This window comes from Osmerus eperlanus, chromosome 7 (genome assembly GCF_963692335.1).
Source record: "Osmerus eperlanus chromosome 7, fOsmEpe2.1, whole genome shotgun sequence".
Lineage (NCBI taxonomy): Eukaryota > Metazoa > Chordata > Actinopteri > Osmeriformes > Osmeridae > Osmerus > Osmerus eperlanus.
This window is the reverse complement of record NC_085024.1, coordinates 8749067-8770181: the sequence shown is the minus strand read 5'-3', so window position 1 is coordinate 8770181 and position 21115 is coordinate 8749067. Positions and strand designations below refer to the sequence as shown.

The 21115-nt window shown below is 40.8% G+C and overlaps 1 protein-coding gene across 4 annotated transcripts in view; it reads right to left on the bottom strand.

Annotated features, from left to right (window-relative positions):
* Nucleotides 1-21115, bottom strand: part of washc5 (WASH complex subunit 5) — an 88986-nt gene that overhangs the window by 22755 nt on the left and 45116 nt on the right. For all 4 annotated transcript variants that reach the window (XM_062464694.1, XM_062464693.1, XM_062464695.1 and 1 more), the window contains 4 exons: nt 16267-16379; nt 16012-16178; nt 11422-11497; nt 11141-11251 (listed from right to left, as the gene is read on the bottom strand). In XM_062464694.1, coding sequence (XP_062320678.1) covers nt 11141-11251; nt 11422-11497; nt 16012-16178; nt 16267-16379 — 467 coding nt within the window. The remainder of the gene's footprint in view (nt 1-11140; nt 11252-11421; nt 11498-16011; nt 16179-16266; nt 16380-21115) is intronic.

Genomic DNA, 21115 nt, shown 5'->3' with positions numbered 1-21115 from the left:
ATCACCTCCCATGGCTTCTCCTACCACTGCTATGCTGACGACACGCAGCTGTACCTGTCGTTCCCCCCGACTGATCCGGGGATCTCAGCTAGGATAGAGGCCTGCCTCACAGACATCTCCGCCTGGATGACCGAGCACCACCTCCAGCTGAACCTCGCCAAAACAGAACTCCTCATCATCCCGGCCAAACCCTCCATCTCCCACGATCTCTCAATCACCCTGGGATCGGCGACGGTGACCCCTTCATCCTCTGCCAGGAACCTCGGGGTGACCATGGATGACGAGCTCTCCCTCACGGCCCACATTGCTGCGGTCTCCCGGTCGTGTAGATTCACCCTCTACAACATCCGGAAGATCAGGAGATACCTATCTGAGCATTCCACCCAACTGCTAGTCCAAGCACTTGTCCTCTCAAAGTTGGACTACTGCAACTCGCTGCTCGCCGGTCTCCCAGCATGCGCAACCCGCCCTCTCCAGAGGACTCAGAACGCGGCGGCCCGTCTGGTCTTCAATCTACCCAGACGCTCCCATGTTCCCCCGCTCCTCATCTCCCTCCACTGGCTTCCCATAACGGCCATTATCAGATTCAAGACTCAAGGTACTGACCTTCCGAGCGGTGAACGGGACTGCACCCGACTACATCAAGTCTCTCCTCCAGCCTTATACCCCCCCCCCCCCCGCCACCTACGGTCTTCTTCTGACAACAGTCTGGTGGTCCCACCGCTCAAGAGCGCCCGGTCCCAACACAAGCTCTTCTCCTGTCTGGCCCCCCAATGGTGGAATCAACTCCCCACCTCCATCAGGGATGCTGACTGTCTCCCCACCTTCAAGAAAAGGCTCAAGACGCACTTGTTCCGGGAGTACAACGGCACTTAGGAATGCTTGGCTGGACCTGATGTTAGTTTCCTCCAGGATCACAATGACTCGTATTGAGAGACTTGTTGCTCTTGTTGGTTAGTTGTAACGGTTTCAAATTCTTGTACTCGCTGTGAAATATTTTTACTGTTGATTGTTTTTACTACAGGTAAACTCTTGCACTCTTGTGGGGAGTTTCATGTTGTTTAATTGTAACTTGTTTAACTGCATGCTCTTATGGTTCTTCCCTTTGGCACTTATTTGGTTTTCCACAATGTATGCTTCATGTTTTGGCTGCTCGCAATGTTTGGGGCTATCTCGTTGTTATGATCAGTGACCTATGCTCTTTTGTAAAGCTCTCTCTTGGAAGTCGCTTTGGATAAAAGCGTCTGCTAAATGCATAAATGTAAATGTAATGTAAATGTATATTCATAATGGTAACGATAACGTTTCATTCTCAGGAGATTTATATTTATACTTAGGACTAGGAGTCTATGGCAGCCAGTGATGCCGGTAAAGCGTTACTTAGTAACGCGTTACTCTAATCTGGCCACTTTTTTCAGTAACGAGTAATCTAACGCGTTACTATTTCCAAACCAGTAATCAGATTAAAGTTACTAGTCCAAGTCACTGTGCGTTACTATTTTGTCATTAATAGTAAAATATATATTTGATTTCTTCTTGCGTCTCTGGGAGTTAAGCCTATGCGACAATTAAGTCACGTCACGTGTATATACATAGACTACAACTCAGCGACACAAACAACAATGTAGCAGGAGAGAGAGAGATGCGCATTTTCAAGTTGGAAATACAATCACTATTTTGAGTATTTGTCAGCTAAAGATGGAAATATCAAGGTTCGTTGTACACTCTGTGCTGGTGGCGACAAAGTGCTATCAAGCTACAAAAACACGACGTCCAATTTGAAGAAACATTTGGAGTCGCAGCACTGCACTGTCAAACTTATAGAGCCGGTTGTCAATAGGTGTGTTCGACTTCATGTAGCACTGGCGGCGCCGACAGCCGGCTGCAGCCGGCTGCCTTGAAGTTGAGAATGCCATTTGCTGCTTCAAGTCAGCCGGGCTGCAGGCGACGCCGGCGCTGCATGAAGTCGAACGCACCTATTTTTATGTTGAGGCGGCGGGGGTGTTGTCGACAGCTGCTGAATGTAACTAATAAAGTAACTTGTAATCTAACTTAGTTACTTTTAAAATCAAGTAACTTGTAAAGTAACTAAGTTACTTTTAAAATCAAGTAACTGTAACGTAACTAAGTTACTTTTTAAAAGTAACTATGGCAACACTGATGGCAGCCCATAGAACCGATTGGTGAAAAGTTTTGAATTTTGGCACGCTGATTGGGAACGGTCTCCTGATTATTGTCGCTAAGATTCATGTTGACCACTGAAGCACTATAGCGCCACCAAGGGGTCAAAGTTGGAGGTGTGTTTACGCCCATAACTTTTGAACCGTAAGACCGTTTTTCTTAATTGAGGTATCATTGGATTCCTTAGATGCAGACGATTCGACTGAACCCTGTGATGTCATTGTCGTCCTGAAAGTTTTTCCGTCATTTGTATTTTGAGAAATGGCAACTTTTTCGAACTCCTCCTAGACCGTTGCTCCGATTTTCATGAAAATGGCAAGAGATTCGAGAAATCTGGGGGGGGCGCAGCCCACCCCAGCCCCACCCTGGATCCGGCCCTGTTGCCACAACCTAAACTGTGTCAATCTGTTCGTGAAAATAATTAATTTCAGCCTAAACCGTACAACGGAACGTTAAATCCAATTCAACCAACGCAATCGCTACCAAGACGAACACAACAGTAGTCTAGTACTGTACCGTAGTAGTAAAATTTACCGGGGCAGCTTCTCCACCCTTACAAAAAAGAAGTATACTTCAAGTTTATTTTGTAAGTATACTTAGTATAAAAAGTATACTATTATCATGGTACTTAAGAGTATACTAGCAGTGTACTAGCAGTGTACTTATTGGGTGTGCTCAAGCCTTCGGCGAGAGCACAACCTTTGTTCTCTCACATATATATTTATTTATTTATTTATTTATTATTGTTTATTTTCGCCCCCCTAAGGATCAGTCAATATTTGGACTACATACACAACGGCGGTGTCAAAAGGTTCGTCTTGGTAGCGATTGCGTTGGTTGTATTTTTATTTACGTTCCGTTGCATGGTTTAAGTAGAAATTGCGTTTTTGTGGTGAAAAGTGAAGCTAACGGTGGCTAATTTCCTAGCCACAGTCACTGACGTTACTAACGTCACTACGTCACTAACGTCACGAAAACACGTGACTACCTGTAGCAGAACATTCGTTTTACATCTGTTAACTTGGGGGATAGCTAGGCTAACTATAGCTTTACTGCAAGGCAGCTGCAGGAACGCCACAAGCAAAGAGGCCAGGGTGATAACTATTTACTCATTTTACTTTGTGATGTGAAACACAATTATGAAATGTAATGTACAATATTAGCTGATATTATTAAGGAAGGGGCCCACATCTACTTTTGGAAACGGTAGTCTACTATTTCACTGAAGCATTAGCATCATGACATTAGCCTCTGTTGCCCGGGCAACACATACTACAGTGGTCTATGATGCATCTGTTTTCAATCTTTAAAATAAACATTCCTCACAAATACATTTTCGTTGTAGGATTTATTATGACATTACATTACAAGTAAACGATTTGTGGGTGAAATTATCATTACCTGAGGTTTCAATCCAGTGTAGCTCACTGCAACGCTGTAGCCTACGCGAGACACAGCTGTTTAGGAAGTCAAACGGCGACAGAACATGTTCGGCACTCTCCTTACTTAAATCAAAAATCTATCTAACTACTAACCTTAACTTCATTGCCACAGTCTAAACGTTGTCAATCTGTTCATAAAAATAATTAATTTCAGCCTAAACCGTACAACGGAACGTTGAATCGAATTCAATCAACGCAATCGCTACCAAGACGAACACAACGGGTTTGTCCTCCTAGTCTAGTACTGTACTGTAGTAGTAGAATTTACCGGGGCAGCTTCTCCACACACGGCTATATCGCATTTTGCGTTGTTACTGACTGATCGCTACCAGTGAGCTTTTTATGAATGAGCGATTTTCCACTGAATAAATGTCAAGTTTATTTACGTTTTTGGGGGCATATTTTCAGTTAGCAGATGGTACTGTTTGAATCACGATTCCATCTTCTACTGCCGGTAACGTCGTAGAATAATCTTCAAAGGGGGTTATTTATTAATGAATGAATGTAATATGAGTAGGCTAAATGCCTGAAAATATCACGAGAAGGGAAAACTTAAAAGGACGTTTAAGTCATAGAGATTAGGTCCATTTTTATTCGTTGATTCAGCTATGAGGCTGCCTCTTGCAGGGGAAATGAGAAGACATTGATCAGATTTCTACACTTCACTCGTATTTTCAGTTGTAAACGAGCAGCACAAAAAATGCTTTTAAATCCATGTAATCTTTATAAATAATAAGTATGCATTTTTATATAAAATATACAGAAATATCAGTTGTAAAAATGTAATTCAAAAACGGACCCCTGTGCAACCGACGCAAGCAAGCACACCCTACAATTTCCCCAGAAATTGTACCCTCTCTAGTTTATATACTATTCTTTGTACTAAGTAAACTGAATTGGCCCACTTTTTAGGTCATTTAGTACACTTTAAAGTACACTTATAGTGTATTTGAGGTTTACTTTTGAATACTGTAAAGTAGCCTGTGTAGTGCACTTTCAGTTCATAAAGTATATTTCCTAAAGTACTTCAAAGTATACTTTGGAATACTATAAAGTAACCTGTGTAGTGCACTTTCAGTTCATGAAGTATACTTCCTAAAGTACCTCAAAGTATACTTTGCAATACTTTCAAGTGCACTTTCAATTAATGTAAGTATGTCAAGAAGTAAACTTAATGAATGTCAAATTACTCTGATTTACTAATATATTTTAATGTTTAGGGGCCCTTCACACGCCGCTGACCTTGCGTCACTTGGCGAGAACGGGGGCCTTTGCCAAGTGACACCGCAGATTCTTAGCTGAAAGAAGCTAATTGTTGTGTGTAGACTAATATTGAAATAATCCAGCTCATTTTATGAAACGTAACACTCATTTAACTCATGGTTACAATGGTAAACCGGCACAACAATGGCAATTACCACGCAACAAAACCCTAGTCTAAGCAGACACATTAAAAAAACGAAATTCATTAAGTTACATTTGTATTTTAAAAAAAACAGCAAACTTATCGGCAAATTTTTACATTATTTACCGCCTTGCATCATGGGAATTGACCAGCCAATGAGCCACGCTATCTTCATTTTTTCACGTCCTTATTTCGTTCTTCAGTCAGTTTGACAGTATAACCTTCAAATGCACAATGCAACCCTTCTGTCTGCTTCTTTCTCAAGTAGTTTTTTCGTTTTTTCCATTAATACTCCAATTGATAATTATGTAGGGCTGTTTTGGCAGCCCCTTTGTCACTGGTCACCCAGACACTCGTCTGGGACATCGTTGATTTGCATGAACGCTAAAATGACAATCACACCTTAATGACACACCTCTGGAAAGGTGGTCTCAACAGTTGAAGAGGAAGGTGGACCGAGGAAGACTCTGAAATTATCATTAAAAGTTGTGTTCTTGTAAATATTGTTCGAAACAGTTTTTAATGTAATGTTTGATATGATTTTGTTTCTTATTTTATGTATTACATTCTAGAAATAATTGTATTGCTGTAACATGTACATTTACAGGGTTTACAGAGTTTGTGCTTGCAGCAGACCAGCATGTGTTTAACATATTCCCTTGTCTTGCAAGGGCACTACTTGGTCTACTGCAGCCTTGATTAATGATCCAATTTGAATTTGTATGCGTTAGACAACTTTTCAGTCATATGACCGGTGTCCCCATTTTAGTCAGGTTTGGGTGTATATAGGAAGATGTTTTTACCACTAACTTTGAGTTCTGTTTACGATACAGCTCCGGTGCGTTAGGCGCCTAGTCTTCATTGTGAATACCTTTGTTAACCATTGCTCTGAAGGTATGTTTTGTATTTGATGATATTTCATTATCATTGTATTGATTATCTTACTATTTAGATAATAAACTATTATTGTGCATTTTAAGTTACTTGTTCTCCTTGAAACGTATCTATCACGCTACGGCGGTGAAAACTTTGATCTAGTCTGGTTGATGCGGCTGATACTGATTATAAACATAGACTTTTGAAGTAGGTTTTAACTTAAGGCCTCTGAGTCACTTACGGTGGATCTCCACGCTCCGAAGGAATTTACCGGAGCCTCTGAGTGATTGGTTTACATACTAGGTCTACTATGGTTAAATCCATATTATAGTAATGAGAAACGACTGATTAGTGAACACGCATACTTTAAGGTCGATGCTCTGATCAAGCAGACAATTTTTACCTACGCCAGAGTTTCATGTCATTAACTGTTTAGCGCTCAAGGTTACAGGTAACGCACTTGTGCACATTTCTAAAATTGGAGTCAGATATTCACGAGTCAATTATCTCCCTGAACATCTAACCAGAATTGAATTGGGTTTCCCAAGCCGGGGACAAACACCGAGCGTCTCCGGCCTTACTATCCTCCAACCTACAATTATTAGTATAAGAGTATAGGGCTTCAAAATGTTTTGGCAGTAATTAAGGTTACAGCTTCAGTACGAAAAAAGATTCAATGTGCAATGCATAATAGATTTTCCTAGACATGAATAATTAGAATGAGATGGATCTAAAGAATTTAACCTGTAATGTACTTAAAAATTATTTTGACTGTTTTTGCTGTATAATAATAGAAAACGTACATCCTACTCCAGAAGAAATGTATACAACTTTCTGTTTCGAAGCATACTTCTTAAAAGTATATCAAAAGTGAAGTATTTTCAAAGCATACTTAAAAGTACATCAAAAGTGAACTATTATCTAAGTATACTTCTTAAAAGTATATCAAAAGTGAACTATTTTCAAAGCATACTTAAAAATATATCAAAAGCGAACTATTTTCTAAGTATACTCCTTAAAAGTATATCAAAAGTTAACTATTTTCAAAGCATATTTCTTAAAAGTATATCAAATGTGAACTAAAAGTGTATTATACATATTTTAGTATACTTATAGTATACTTTAATATTATTTTTGTAAGGGCAAATGAGCGGACCAAAGAGAAGGAAAGTGGACAGCGAGGACAATCCATCCATGATTTTGCGGAGTTTAACACAAGTAGATATTATTGAGCTTGAGTATTTCGTTGTGTAATAATATGTTTTGAATGTTGAAAGTGATTAAATTTTTCAATAAATGTTGATTTCTTTAACTTTGCACCTTCGATTGAAACTTATTAAAAACAGACGCAATCTTGATAAATCACAGTGCGTATGTTATTTTAATCTATTTACATTTCCTCCTCCCAGTATCTGCGAAATAGTATGTAAATGCCATATCTTGCATATTCCTTGAGACAAATTTATTAACTGATAAGGGCTATTTTTCACATTTGAAAGACAGTTAATAAATGGGGTTGTAGTGTTCTTACTGTGCTATGAGGTTTGCACACACTACATTTAATGCTTTAGTATATCCGGCCCAAACACTCCCTCCAAATGCTCCTGGCCCGGCCCCTCTGTCAAATTTTAGAACCCATTGTGGCCCGCGAGTCAAAAAGTTTGCCCACCCCTGGCCTAAACTTTACGTCAAAAGAAACATTCTCATTTCCGGCGCTTAAAAACAATCCCCTCACTCAGTGAAGTTTGGCTAGCCTTCTTTTGAATTAGCCATTTCTCCCTAAATAGATGTAAAGCTTATTTACGTTTTTGGGGGCATATTTTCAGTTAGCAGATGGTACTGTTTGAATCGCGATTCCATCTGAAATACTGCCGGTGACAACGTTGTTACAGTAGCTTGTTTCAAAGGGGGTTCGCTTGTTTCAAAGGGGGTTCTTGAGTAGGCTAAATGCTTGAAAATATCACTAGATGGGAAAAAACTTAAGGGGACAGACCCACCTGCAACCGACGCAAGCGAGCACACCCTACAATTTCCCCAGAAATTGTACCCTCTCTAGTTTACTGTAGCATTGCTAGTCATATGTTGATAAGTAAGGGTCAAGATGTGGTCTGATTGGTTGTTCTTGAGTATAAAGGGAATATGAAGCATTGTTCTGTGGATTATTGATCTCCTGAGGGCTTCTCCTCAGCTCAGGCTTCTCTTACTCCTCCTCTCTCTGATTTACAACAATCAAGGTAGAGTAGGTAAGAGTTTAAACCTTAATTTTGTAACATGTTTGCCTTGTAATTGATTTCATTCATTTGAAATGTTATTAAATATCTATTTCATTCTTACTTTGACCATTCTTGCTCAGATTTAATCAGAGTAATACTTCCAGATCGAGGGGAAACGGATTGCAATATGCAGTGAATATATTCAGAATATTCAAATCAACAAGGAAGGGGACATATCAATAATGAAAGCAAAGCATACTGTACTACACTACAGTAGTACTAGCAGAGCAGGGGTCCCCAAACTACAGCCCGCAAGCCGAATACGGCCCGCCCATGCATTTGGACCGGCCCTCTGAACAATGCCAGAGACATTTATTTTTATATATATCCAGTACTGTGCATAAGTCTTGGGCACCCAAGATTTTTTACACAAATAATGTGTTATACTGTATATCTTCAATTAAATGCTACATATTTTCTTGAATTACATGTTTCGATGAGGGCGGTGTGTACACGAGGGCAGCTTTTATTATTATTATTTAATACGTAATTAAGAACAACACAGGAATTGCGCAAAGCAGTTTATTAACTAGTAGGCGACATCTCTGGTGTCTCGTCGGTGAGGAGGCAGATGAGGATACTAATAGTGATGCAGAAAGTTTTGTACCGTACCTATTTGTAGTAAAAATACATTAGAATTATAGTAAATCTAAATGTAATGTTGCTGCATTTTTTCGTTTAAGTGTATCAGATTTGAATGCAACGTTTAATCAAAGGAATATATGTAATATAATTTTTTCATTTGTGCAGCAGTGTAAAAGTGCAATTTTGATAAACTTGTTACATTTTTTTATTTCATTATTTCTTAAAGCATTTTTCCTTAACCTTTTTTATTTTTATTGTGCCTAAGACTATATATATATATATATATAAAATAAAAAAACGGTTCACACTGATTAATATGCATAAGTAAGTAAATGATTTTATTTCAGTAGCAATGAATATGAAAGCATTATTACTATCGTAATAATGCTCTTTTAATAGGCTATATATCCCTTGATATGTACGGATGTACAATGCATAACAAAATAATAAACTAATCTAGCATAATAAATAAATTTTAAAGCATAAAATCTCCACAATAATACTGGTAGACAGTATTATGGTAATTTTCTGTTACAGACCGACCCGGCCACACATTAAAGAAAATAAAAATTATCTGGCCCTCACAGAAAAAAGTTTGGGGACCCCTGTAGTAGAGGGTCAAGGTTAAACTGCTTCAGTGTAGTTGTAGCTGGTTACAGGGCTGCCAACTTTTCAAAAAACCTTGGAGTGAGATTTGGTGAGAGATTTGGGCCAACCAAAATGTTGCAGCGTACTAGGGCTGCAACTAACGATTATTTTAATAATCGATTAATCTGTTGATTCTTTTTTTGATTAATCGATGAATCGGATAAAAAAACAAAAACAAAAAAGCATTCATTTCCAACCCTTTATTCAAAAACAGAACTGACAGTGCAAATTCACAGTGCAAAAAATCTTCAGAATGTGCACAAACAAGCACACAATTTTGAAAAATTAATAATATTAGTGTGGATGTAATGCTATTTTCCAAGATGAGCAATTTATTTGAGTTTTGTTTCAAACTTTATTGAAAATGTAAAGGTTGTGGAAGTAGGCCAGACTTTATTAGAATAATCTGGTGTATATTTAAGATTTTTTGACACAATTTTGAAAAAAGTTAAGATTGGCGAGAATACGCTATTTTCAAAGATTAGTGATTTTCTATCATTTTATTTGAAACTTAATTGAAAAAGTAAAGGCTGTGGAAGTATACCAGACATTATTAAGATACTCTGGTGTCTGTTTGAGGTTTTATATTCCTAAAAATATTATAAAAGTCTACATTTTTCAAAATGGTATGGGTTGTTTTCACCCGGTCCCTAACGTGATGCTGCAAAGTAGCGTCTTCCGAATGTGAGACGAATGTCGAATATGAAACTAACTTCACCTCGGTCAATTAACACACTGTTTCGATGTATTTAGTGTGAAATGCTCGCACACCTTGGATGACTTGGGTCGTACTGATTTCTTTGCCTCCGCCATGTGTTTCAGAACAATGTTACCCAACGTCTCTCCGATGGCCTTTCCTCTACCTCCGCTCCGCGCTCAACTAAACTTTTTTTTTACAGCGGTTAGTTTAGTTTGTTGGTAATAGTAGCTCTAAAAGCTAGCTACTATTAAGATAATATTAGAAGTAGGCCTAATCATACTAGTAAACAGTAACCATAATTTTTATATTCAGTTTTGCGAATGTAATCTCACATCTAATGTGATGCTAGCGTAGGGCTTCAGAGAGAGTACAATAGCAACACAATACGTTGAAACAGACAAAAGTATGTTCGTTGATCTTTAAGATATTCAGCTGAATTCCACACTGTCTTACTCTTGGATTTTGGGCTGTGGAAAGGGAAAAATTGACTGCCCTCTAAACTCCTGAGGTACTACTTCTTCATTCTTCTTCATTTACATTTAAATTTTGTCATTTAGCAGACGCTCTTATTCAGAGCGACTTACAGTAAGTACAGGGGGACATTCCCCCGAGGCAAGTAGGGTGAAGTGCCTTGCCCAAGGACACAACATAATATCCACGGCTGGGAATCGAACCGACAACCTTCTGATTAACAGCCCGATTCCCTAACCGCTCAGCCATCAAGTAGTGACCGGTAGCTAAGGTAGGATTGGTCAAAGCCATTTTGGGGGGGAGAACGCACAGATTTTGGGAGCCACCTGGTTGGCTTTAGAAGGTTATGGACAGGACATGGAAGCTCCTAATGGGTCAATCGAAAGGTCAGAGTGCAGTGGCCATTTTGACACCACGAAATCCGGAAAATTCCGAATGGAGCCGAAGTTAAACGGCTGGTGGTCCGTTTAACAGAGAATACTCAAATACTCAAGAAATATATTGAAAAGACCCAGTGATAACATCTCATGTGGGAAACATGACAATTTCTAAACACTACCTTTCTGACGTAGGCCACAAGCTCCCCAGAGTAGAATTGGGAGACACTGAGCAGATCAGGGCTGTTGGCCTGGTTGATTCGCAGCAGTGGCAGGTCCAAGGCAGATGCCAACTGTTAGTTTAAGAAATGTTGACACCAGTGCAGGTTTTAGTATATTATGTTATCTTTTTTATCCCACAACCAATTTCTCTGCTAATACATTTGATGGCACCCTATCCTCTATTGATTATGTGTTTGTTATTGGTTTTAATTTATATGTGTACAATAAATGCTAATTTTACCTTTAGAAATGTGTCTCTCAGCTTAGTCACCATGGAGGGGTTCACTCGGATGCTCTCCTGCATGATGGATGTGAAGCTGTGGGTAGCAAAAGAATAACATCTCAAACAATTACGGTATCCACTGACAATAACAGTCCAAACAGAACAAACTCAGACTAAGAGCGATTCACAAGACCCCATATGAAAAGGTAAATAGACAGCTGCAGCCCCTCGCCCAGAAAAGGGAAACCGGGGCAACCTCCTGGAACCAGGAATAGTGGGCTCACCTCTACTCATAGCCCTAGAGTACTAGAGAGGGGCTGGACTATTATTTTCCGGAGTTGCCCAGGGAGAAAGGTACAGGGCGGGTGTGGGAATACTCACAAGCCCCTGGCTGAATGCCACTATGTTAGAGTTCTCCCCAGGGAAGGTTGCATCTATGCGGCTGCAAGATGCTGGGGGGAAAACTCTGACTGTCGTGTGCTTATGCACCGAACCACAGGTCAGAGTACTCGGCCGCCTTGGAGTTTCTGGGTGGCGTCCTAGAAGGGGTTCCACTTGGGGACTCTATAATTATGCTGGTAGACTTCAATGCTCATGTGGGCAATGATGGAGAAAGCTGGAGGGGGGTGACTGGGAGGAACGGCCTGCAGGATCTGAACCTGAATGTTGCTTAGCCACTGGACTTCTGTGCTAGTCATGGATTGGCCATAACAAACACCATGTTCGAGCATAAGTAATAAATAAAATAAATAGCATAAGTGTACTTGGTACCAGAACACCTTACGCCAAAGATCGATGATTGATTTTGATGTAATATTATCAGACCTACGGACATATGTCTTGGACACTAGGGTAAAGAGAGGAGCAGGACTAATCTCGAGGCACAGCCAAGGTGAGGCAGGTGTCTGGTTAGGGAACCTCAGCATTGTGTCTCTGCTTTTTGCAGATGACTTAGTTCTGTTGACTTAATCAGAGCAGGACCTTTAGCACATGGTGAGGCAGTTTGCAGCACAGTGTGAAATGGCTGGCATCTCCAAGTCTGACACCATGGTTCTCTGCCGGAAAAAGGAAGATTGCTCCATCAGGGTTGGGAGTGAGGTCAAGATATTGTTCACAAGTGATGGGAGGAAGGAGCATGGAGGGATTATATATCAGCTGGCCTGGGAATGCCTTGGGATCCCCCAGGAAGAGCTGAAAAGTGTTGCAGGGGATATGGACGTCTGTGTAGGTAATAGGATCGTAAGGCCGGAGACGCTTGGTGTTTGTCCCCGGCTTGGGAAATTCAATTCTGGTTAGATGTTCAGGGAGATAATTGACTCGTGAATATCTGACTCCAATTTTAGAAATGTGCACAAGTGCGTTACCTGTAACCTTGAGCACTAAACAGTTAATGGTAAAAATCGTCTGCTTGATTAGAGCATCGACCCTAAAGTATGCGTGTTCACTAATCAGTCGTTTATCATTACTATAATATGGATTTAACCATAGTAGACCTAGTATGTAAACCAATCACTCAGAGGCTCCGGTAAATTCCTTCGGAGCGTGGAGATCCACCGTAAGTAACTCAGAGGCCTTAGGTTAAAACCTACTTCAAAAGTCTGTTTATAATCAGTATTAGCCGCATCAACCAGACTAGATCAAAGTTTTCACCGCCGTAGCGTGATAGATACGTTTCAAGGAGAACAAGTAACTTAAAATGCACAATAATAGTTTATTATCTAAATAGTAAGATAATCAATACAATGATAATGAAATATCATCAAATACAAAACATACCTTCAGAGCAATGGTTAACAAAGGTATTCACAATGAAGACTAGGCACCTAACGCACCGGAGCTGTATCGTAAACAGAACTCAAAGTGAGTGGTAAAAACTTCTTCCAATATACACCCAAACCTGACTAAAATGGGGACACCGGTCATATGACAGAAAGGTTGTCTAACGCATACAAATTCAAATTGGATCATTAATCAAGTGGTGCCCTTGCAAGACAAGGGAATATGTTACGTTGGTCTGCTGCAAGCACAAACTCTGTAAACCCTGTAAATGTACATGTTACAGTATTAGAATTATTACTAGAATGTAATACATAAAATAAGAAACAAAATCATATCAAACATGACATTAAAAGCTGTTTAGAACTATATTTAGAAGGACACAACTTTTAATGATAATTTCAGAGTCTTCCTCGGTCCACCTTCCTCTTCAACTGTTGAGACCACCTTTCCAGAGGTGTGTCATTAAGGTGTGATTGTCATTTTAGCATTCATGCAAATCAACGACCCACACAGACGACCCACACTGGTCACCCAGACGAGTGTCTGGGTGACCAGTGACAAGGGGCTGCCAAAACAGCCCTACAGTTTCCCCCTTTTGTTCCCATGGAACACAGAAAGGTTCAGGGGAACAGGAATTAAAGTAAAGCAATATGGCTGTTAAAGCAAAACAGTTTTCTTGGGTCCAAAATAAACAAAACACAAATGAAACAGTAATACTGTTGACCTATTTTTTCCATTTGAGTTTTAGGACACTGTCTCACTAATTTCCATTTGTATCCAATCCGACTCTCTCAGACCCCAGATCACTCCAAACGTCACTCCAAACTTTACAATTTTCATTGTTAACCAAGTGCTGTGTTCCAATTGTGTTCTGCTGTAACAGGACAAGAACTTAAGTAGCAGGAATATGCTAACCAAGGGCACGTCTGCATGCCAATACAAAGGTTGTTCCAAGTGATCCTCTGAGCAATAGCCATGATCCAAAAGTGGTCCTCTGAGCAAACAGCCATGACCATTAGAATCTCAATGCTGACCTGTCTGCAATCAAGTTCCTTTTTCCTATGGGTGCAGGTTATCACACGATGAACACTGCAGCTTTTGCCTGTGCTTTTGTGTCCAAGAGGGAGAATTGTAAGGCTGGGTGTCAAACCTGCCCCCACCTCTCATATGCTAAAGTCTGGAGTTTCTGGACGGTCTCAACTTGATGGCCCTCATTCAAGATTTGGTCTGATTGGTTGGTCTTGTGTATAAAGGAAATTGTAATGCATTGTTCTGTGGATTCTTCATCTCCTCAGACCTTCTCCTCAGTTCTCCCTTGTCTTACTGTCTTACTTCTTGCTCACCTCTTGCTTTCTCTCTGATTTACAATAATCATGGTAGAGTAGGTAAGATTTAAAGCTTTCATATTGTAACATGCAGTGGTGTAGTGGTAAAAATAGAGGTGGGTAAACTATGAATTGTATTATTTATTTATTTACAGGGTCGTCACCCCCCCCCCCCCCCAGACGAGCTTTCACGTCTGTTTCACCCCCCCCCCCCCCCCCACGCATTGACCGTGAGAAACACGCATTTCAGCCCCTTCACAGAGGCTTGAGAACCCTGTTTATTTATTCATTTTTACGTTACATTAGGCCTATTTGGATGGAACCGGTAAGGTTGGCTTGTATCTGCATCATCGTATTTAAAAGGACGTTAATAATAGTAGGCTAGCCGTTTGTCCCTGTCTTAATGCGATGTTGTGCAAACCAAAACAACGTTTACAAACGTGAATTGATCTTACTCTGTACTTGAGGCCTTTTGCGGGCATCTGTGGGAGTGGGAGCACTCGATGGTCTCTTCAAAAATCGCCTGATATCCATGGCTAATTAATTCATTCCGAACAGGTAGACTAATCCACAACGTGTATGTGTGTACATACTTCGTGGATCCTGATTGGTGTCGCAGCCGCAGCTGCAACACATTGATTGGAGGGTCACAGACCATACAGCGCAGATGAAATGATTTCAGACTACAGCGTTTATATGTTAAACAATATGAAATTTAGTCTTTGGTGTTTTAAAATTACACCAAATTTATTTCGGATTATTCCAACGGCAGAATACGAGGCGCAGAGAACTTAGATGTGCGTAAACGCGCATAAACGCTATTTAGAGGTGGATAAACGCAATTTCTGCAATTTAGAGGTGGATAAACGCTATTTCCGAATTTGGGGAGGTGCGTAAACGGCGTTTACGTGCGTTTAGCCCCCACTACATCCCTGGTAACATGTTTGCCTTGTAATTGATTTCATTCATTTGCAATGTTATTAAATGCGTATTTCATTTAACCGTACTTTGACCATTCTTGCTCTGATTTAACCCATAGAGTCAAATACCTGGAATTCTATTGGTATTGGCATTATTTGGTTCATGCTAATACACTGTTCAGTTTCCCATCTTCCTTTAAACCATAGGGGAATTCGTTTTGGTTGTTTGGCCAATATTTAACCCCCTACATCTGGAATACCCTTCTTAAACTGCTGCCTCCACGACCCAGCCCCGGATAAACAGAAGATGATGGATGGATGGACAGAACAAACTATGATGCTTATCAACAATGTCTACATACAATTTGTAAACCAGGTCTGGTACCTGGTTTACAAATTGGTACCTGGTACGCTCGGTGAGGGAATCGGGCTAGTAATCCGAAGGTTGCCAGTTCGATTCCCGGTCATGCCAACTGACGTTGTGTCCTTGGGCAAGGCACTTCACCCTACTTGCCTCGGGGGAATGTCCCTGTACTTACTGTAAGTCGCTCTGGATAAGAGCGTCTGCTATGTAAAACCCCTACCTGTCTATGATCTGCCAGGCATAGGACAGGTCTCCTACTATCTGCATGGTGATCAGGACCTCTTCCTTGATGTTGATGGTGCGAATCATCTGGTGCAGGAACTTCCTGGTGTCAGCCAGGAACTGGCACACCTGCAGGTTGGACTCAAGCTGGTGGAACTCCTGGACCTGAGTGTAAGGGGAAATTACATTATAGTACTATGGTATTATAACACAGCATAGAGAAGTAGAGAGTGTAAAAAGCTATAGTTCTTACTTCGACCAGGGCCTGGATGAGCTGTACCGTCTTCCTCCCTGCAGCAGTGGAGTCTTCATAGTTCAGAGACTCTATCTGCTTTGAGATTTCTCTGAACCATGCCTGGAGGTTCTCTATGGAACACAACAAGGATTTTCTGGTGAGTTGAGTCAAAAGAAAGGAAATTCAAATGACCACCACAACCCTAACTAAACTCAGTGAACTGAAAACGATTGAGTTCCTACTGTCGGACCATGGGAGAGGCTCGGCTACCGCAAGCCATAGTTGTAGGCTCAGGAACATCATAGTTGGAGGTGTACAAGTCTGAGCATGCTTGGCCAACTTCTTACTATATTATCGGTGCTTGTATTTTGAGTACCGTATTTTTCGGAAAATAAGCCGCATTTTCTATAAGCTGCACCCCACCAGAATAGGAGCTTCATGTTTGTAAATCGGAGGATAGGCCGCACTGGAATATAGGCCGCACTTAAATCGGGAACAGCGATACCGTAGTGCTGGCTAGCATTTAGCGGAACATTGCTCACGACTGTTCATTTCCCCAGATGCACTTTTACATTGGACAGCTTGGATAGCCATCTAACTAGACAACATTCCCAATCAGGGTGAACACTCAAATTATCTAAACTACAGACCATAGCATTACACATATCAAAACAGAGCGAACACAACAATAGAACTCCAAACAATGCTTATCTAACTAAGCTAATGCCCTTAACTTCGTAGCTTTTCAGTTTGCCGCGGGGCATTCTGGGTACCAAGAGCACAAGGTGTGTTCGACTTCAAGCAGCGCCACAGCCGGCTGCAGCCAACTGACTTGAAGCAGTGAATTCTGGTTAGACTTTTTGTCCGACTTGAGACGGCGTTGAGGCTATCCATCGTGACGTATCCATCAAAGTACCGTGAGATCGATTCGAGAACAGCCGGCTGTGTAGCCGAGCGCATTTTCTCAAGAGAAACTGCATGGGTTCTGATGACGACACAGCTATTTCATGATTGGCCAGACTCACACGACAACTTTGACGCATGTTTTGTATTTATTCTGACACCTTCAGTTTTGCCAATGCTCAAATCCGGACCAAACTGTATAATTGAATTAAATATTTGTTGAAGAAAGGGTTTTAGTCTGCCTCTTTACTAACGGAAAGACTGTGTTTACTTGAGTTCTGGTTGTATTATCAATCTGCAGATTGGAGAAAGAGTTTAACATCGATCAGGCGATCTTACAGCATTGTGTAACACACTTCGGTTGTGGATAGTATGTCCAGAAATAAAGCCAAGTCACTCATGTAGTGGCAAAATCCATTGTTATGTCTACCAAATTATTTTAGATATAGTACAAGTTAAACTAGCTTGCAAATTCTGAGGATAGCCTACTGTAGCAGACCTTTCTATGTTCATCGGGAGTTGCCGTAGGCATGATGCTGATGTAAGCATTACGTGAAGTCAGTGAGGACTGTCGAATGGCAATGTCAGGAAGAGCAGTGGGAAAATACAAGTTGTGAAAAGAGACCGCGTCAGTGTCTTATTGTCCACACAACCGTACACAATTCTATCTAAAACAAACCTACAAAGAGCTTGGTTACACTACCGAAGTTGAATTAGCCAATGTTGTTAGCGATGCTAGCGTTGGGTTGCTAGCTGTATATAACATTTCACTGGGTCTTGCAGCTGTTTGATTTACCGAAATAATTATGAAATGTTATGTATGACAACCCATTTGCAAGTCACTGTATTTTCAAGCCCTGATAGTGCAACTGACACAGTAGAAATAATTCCTCTTTCAAGTAATAAGCCCCCGTTCAAGTGTTGAGCATTAAATTAGCTGCACAGTCTGTAGAGATCTTGGGACGAAGCCACTTTTTTGTTTCTAAAACCGGGCTATAAGCCGCTTAGAAATATAAGCCGTACAACCACAAGAAAACTGTAAAATCTGGGTACAAGCCGTGGCTTCATTTCCGAAAAATACACTATTTGCATTGACTGAATGAAATTGTTAATAAACTCAGTAGTAGTGACCATCGACATTGTTTATTGCCCTTCCTAATAATGTCCTTCGTAATAATGTAGCTAAACATCTTCAACTTTATATCTACCTTTATTGGCACACTAAGGCCGAATCCCAATACTCTGTCTTACCCCTACCCCTTAGCCCAGGGGTCGGCAACCCGCGGCTCTAGAGCCGCATGCGGCTCTTTAGCGCCGCCCTAATGGCTCCCTAGAACTTTTTCAAAAATATGAAAATGGAAAAAGATGGTGTGAACATATTTTTTGTTTTAATTATTAAAACAGAAATGTTGAAAAAATATTTATTATACACATTTTTACAGCAAAATGTGTATGTGTATAATAAATATTTTATTTCAACATTTCTGTCAACGAAGATTTACGTCATAGCCTGCGACACACGTTTCTTTCAGCTCGGCGTAATGCCAGACAGGTGGCTGTGGCAAACAAACCGGCGGGTGTGTCATGGGCCATGGATCCCAAAGGGAAAAAGAGAAAGATAGCTGAGGAGAACAGAGGATTCAACAGTTTTTGGACCGAATCATTTGCTTTCATTGCCAATGCGGAAGGATTGCCTGCATGTTTGCTTTGTAATGAGAAGTTGTCAAATAACAAAAAGAGTAACAGACATTTCCAGGGAAGGCATGCTACATTTGCAGCCGAGTACCCAGTTGGGAGTGAGAGAAAAAGTGCGATTGCATGAATGCTCATTATGTATTTGTAGCCTACTTATCATTTTGATAGTAATATAGCTAATATAGACCAATTATCACCCTACGTCACACCACTGTCAAGCATGCTCAACTGCGCATGTCGGCTGCAAAGGACGGACTTCTCCCAGGTATACACTTGGATCAGGTCATCATATATCTCTGGCCACTGGATTTCAGAGCTTGACATTAACTTTTTGAGGCACTTGTCCTTTGAACAAATACATTTACGTTTCATTTGTCCATGCACAAAAGTCACTTGACCCCCGATACCTTAAATATCCTGACCGAGTGATAGGGCAAAACTAGCCTGGCTAACGGAGGTCACTTTCTCGGGCAAATGACGAATGAAACAGGCTCGGTTAAAGAAATCCGAGATGTTGGCTATCTTCAGCAGGCTCGTATCTACAAAAGGTAGTCCTCCCTGACGTTTTTACTGTAGAATGGAGTGAACGGGCAAAACAATATGGCTCTTTCAACATTTTGGGTTGCCGACCCCTGCCTTAGCCCTAGCCCTTAGTTTTGCACGTTCCCGTGAGAGTACGTGGTGTCTCAATACTCTTTTTGAGCTAGGGGTACGGCTAAGACGAAGGGGTATACACCCCTTAAAACCAAGTAAGGTTGGGAGCTTACTTGAAACCTAGGGGTATGTGAATACTGCGCTACCTGCAACAATGGCGGACAGATCATTCAGAGTCCCATAAATGTAATATTTTCGGCTTAAATAATTGATAAAAAAATTATGACAGTCTTGTTTTCTGCTCTACACAGTCCTGTACATATGTATTTGAAACCATGTTCTTAATTGATTTTTTTTTTTAAATCTCTAGTTTGCTGCGCTAACATTACATTGCTGATTTGCACAACAGTCCCGCATCTCTCTGATTAGCCTTGAATGGACTCCATGCATGTCTACAGTTTTAATTAAACTCCATTAGCAGCGAATTTCAAACGAATTTCGTTTGATATCAGTGCATAACACTACTTGCTTTGGAGACATCGATATACGTAACCGTAACCAAGTGGCGTCTCATTTCATAAGGCTATGTAGCCCTTACCTAGCCTGACGTTGTCATACTCATAATTCTAGTCAGAATATGAGTCTGTCCCGCTCCGTTGGGCTGTGAGTATGGGGCGTGTTTCAACCGAACCCGGAAAAAAATGCCTCTTCACTCAATTGGATAGACCTACAATCAATCAGAGCAACGTAGTATGTTGTTTGTTGAAAATGAATTCAACCCAAGTGCTCTTTGGTGATGTGGTTGATTATGTTACTGTTGATCATCTGTCCATCATCGTATAAAGCCCGCCCTGACAATTTGATTGGTCCGAACAGCTCTTGTTCGGAAATAGTTTTTCCCCAACCGAGCGACCCCAGACCCAACCAAAATGTTTTGTGGGCGGGCTAAGTTTGGCTGGCACCCAGGCTAGCCCTTACCCCTCAGTTTCGAGACATAAGGGCTAGGGGTAAACTAAGGGCTAGGTGTAAGGGGTAGGGGTAAGACAGAGTATTGGGATTCGGCCTAACCCTTGGTATCAATTATCCCTTTTCCACAAAGTCGGGCCGGTGCTGGTTCCAATTCTCGAACCAGTTCTTCGGTTTTCCACACAAATAAATCTGGCTCCGGTTCCAAAAAACAGGTTCCAACTCAGCACCAACTTTAAGGTGGGCCAGAAACAAGAACCGGTGACGTCGGGCGCCAGGGGGCGGGATTATCGTCCCGTCCCGTGCCAAAACAATCAGAATCAGAATGGGATTTATTCGCCATGAAAGTTTGCACAGACAAGGAATTTGCTTTGGCAGGAAGGTGCATACAATAAACATATACATAAAAAAATGTGGACTATCTATACTAAGGGTACATAAACTAGCAGTACTAAGTGGAATTAGAATTAAATAAAATATAAAATAAAATATAAGTTGCCGTAATTTACAATATAAAAATACAAATATTACAAAAAAATACAAATGTACAAGAGACAATTTTGTAATGCAGTGCAAAAAGCAGTGTGTTTTAAGCAGGAAGTCATTAGAGTCAGTGTGGACTGATGGACCAATACACATTACGCCACCACTTTTAAAAAGACCAGTACAACAGCTAACAAAATGGAAGCTAAACTAAAACAGCAATGGT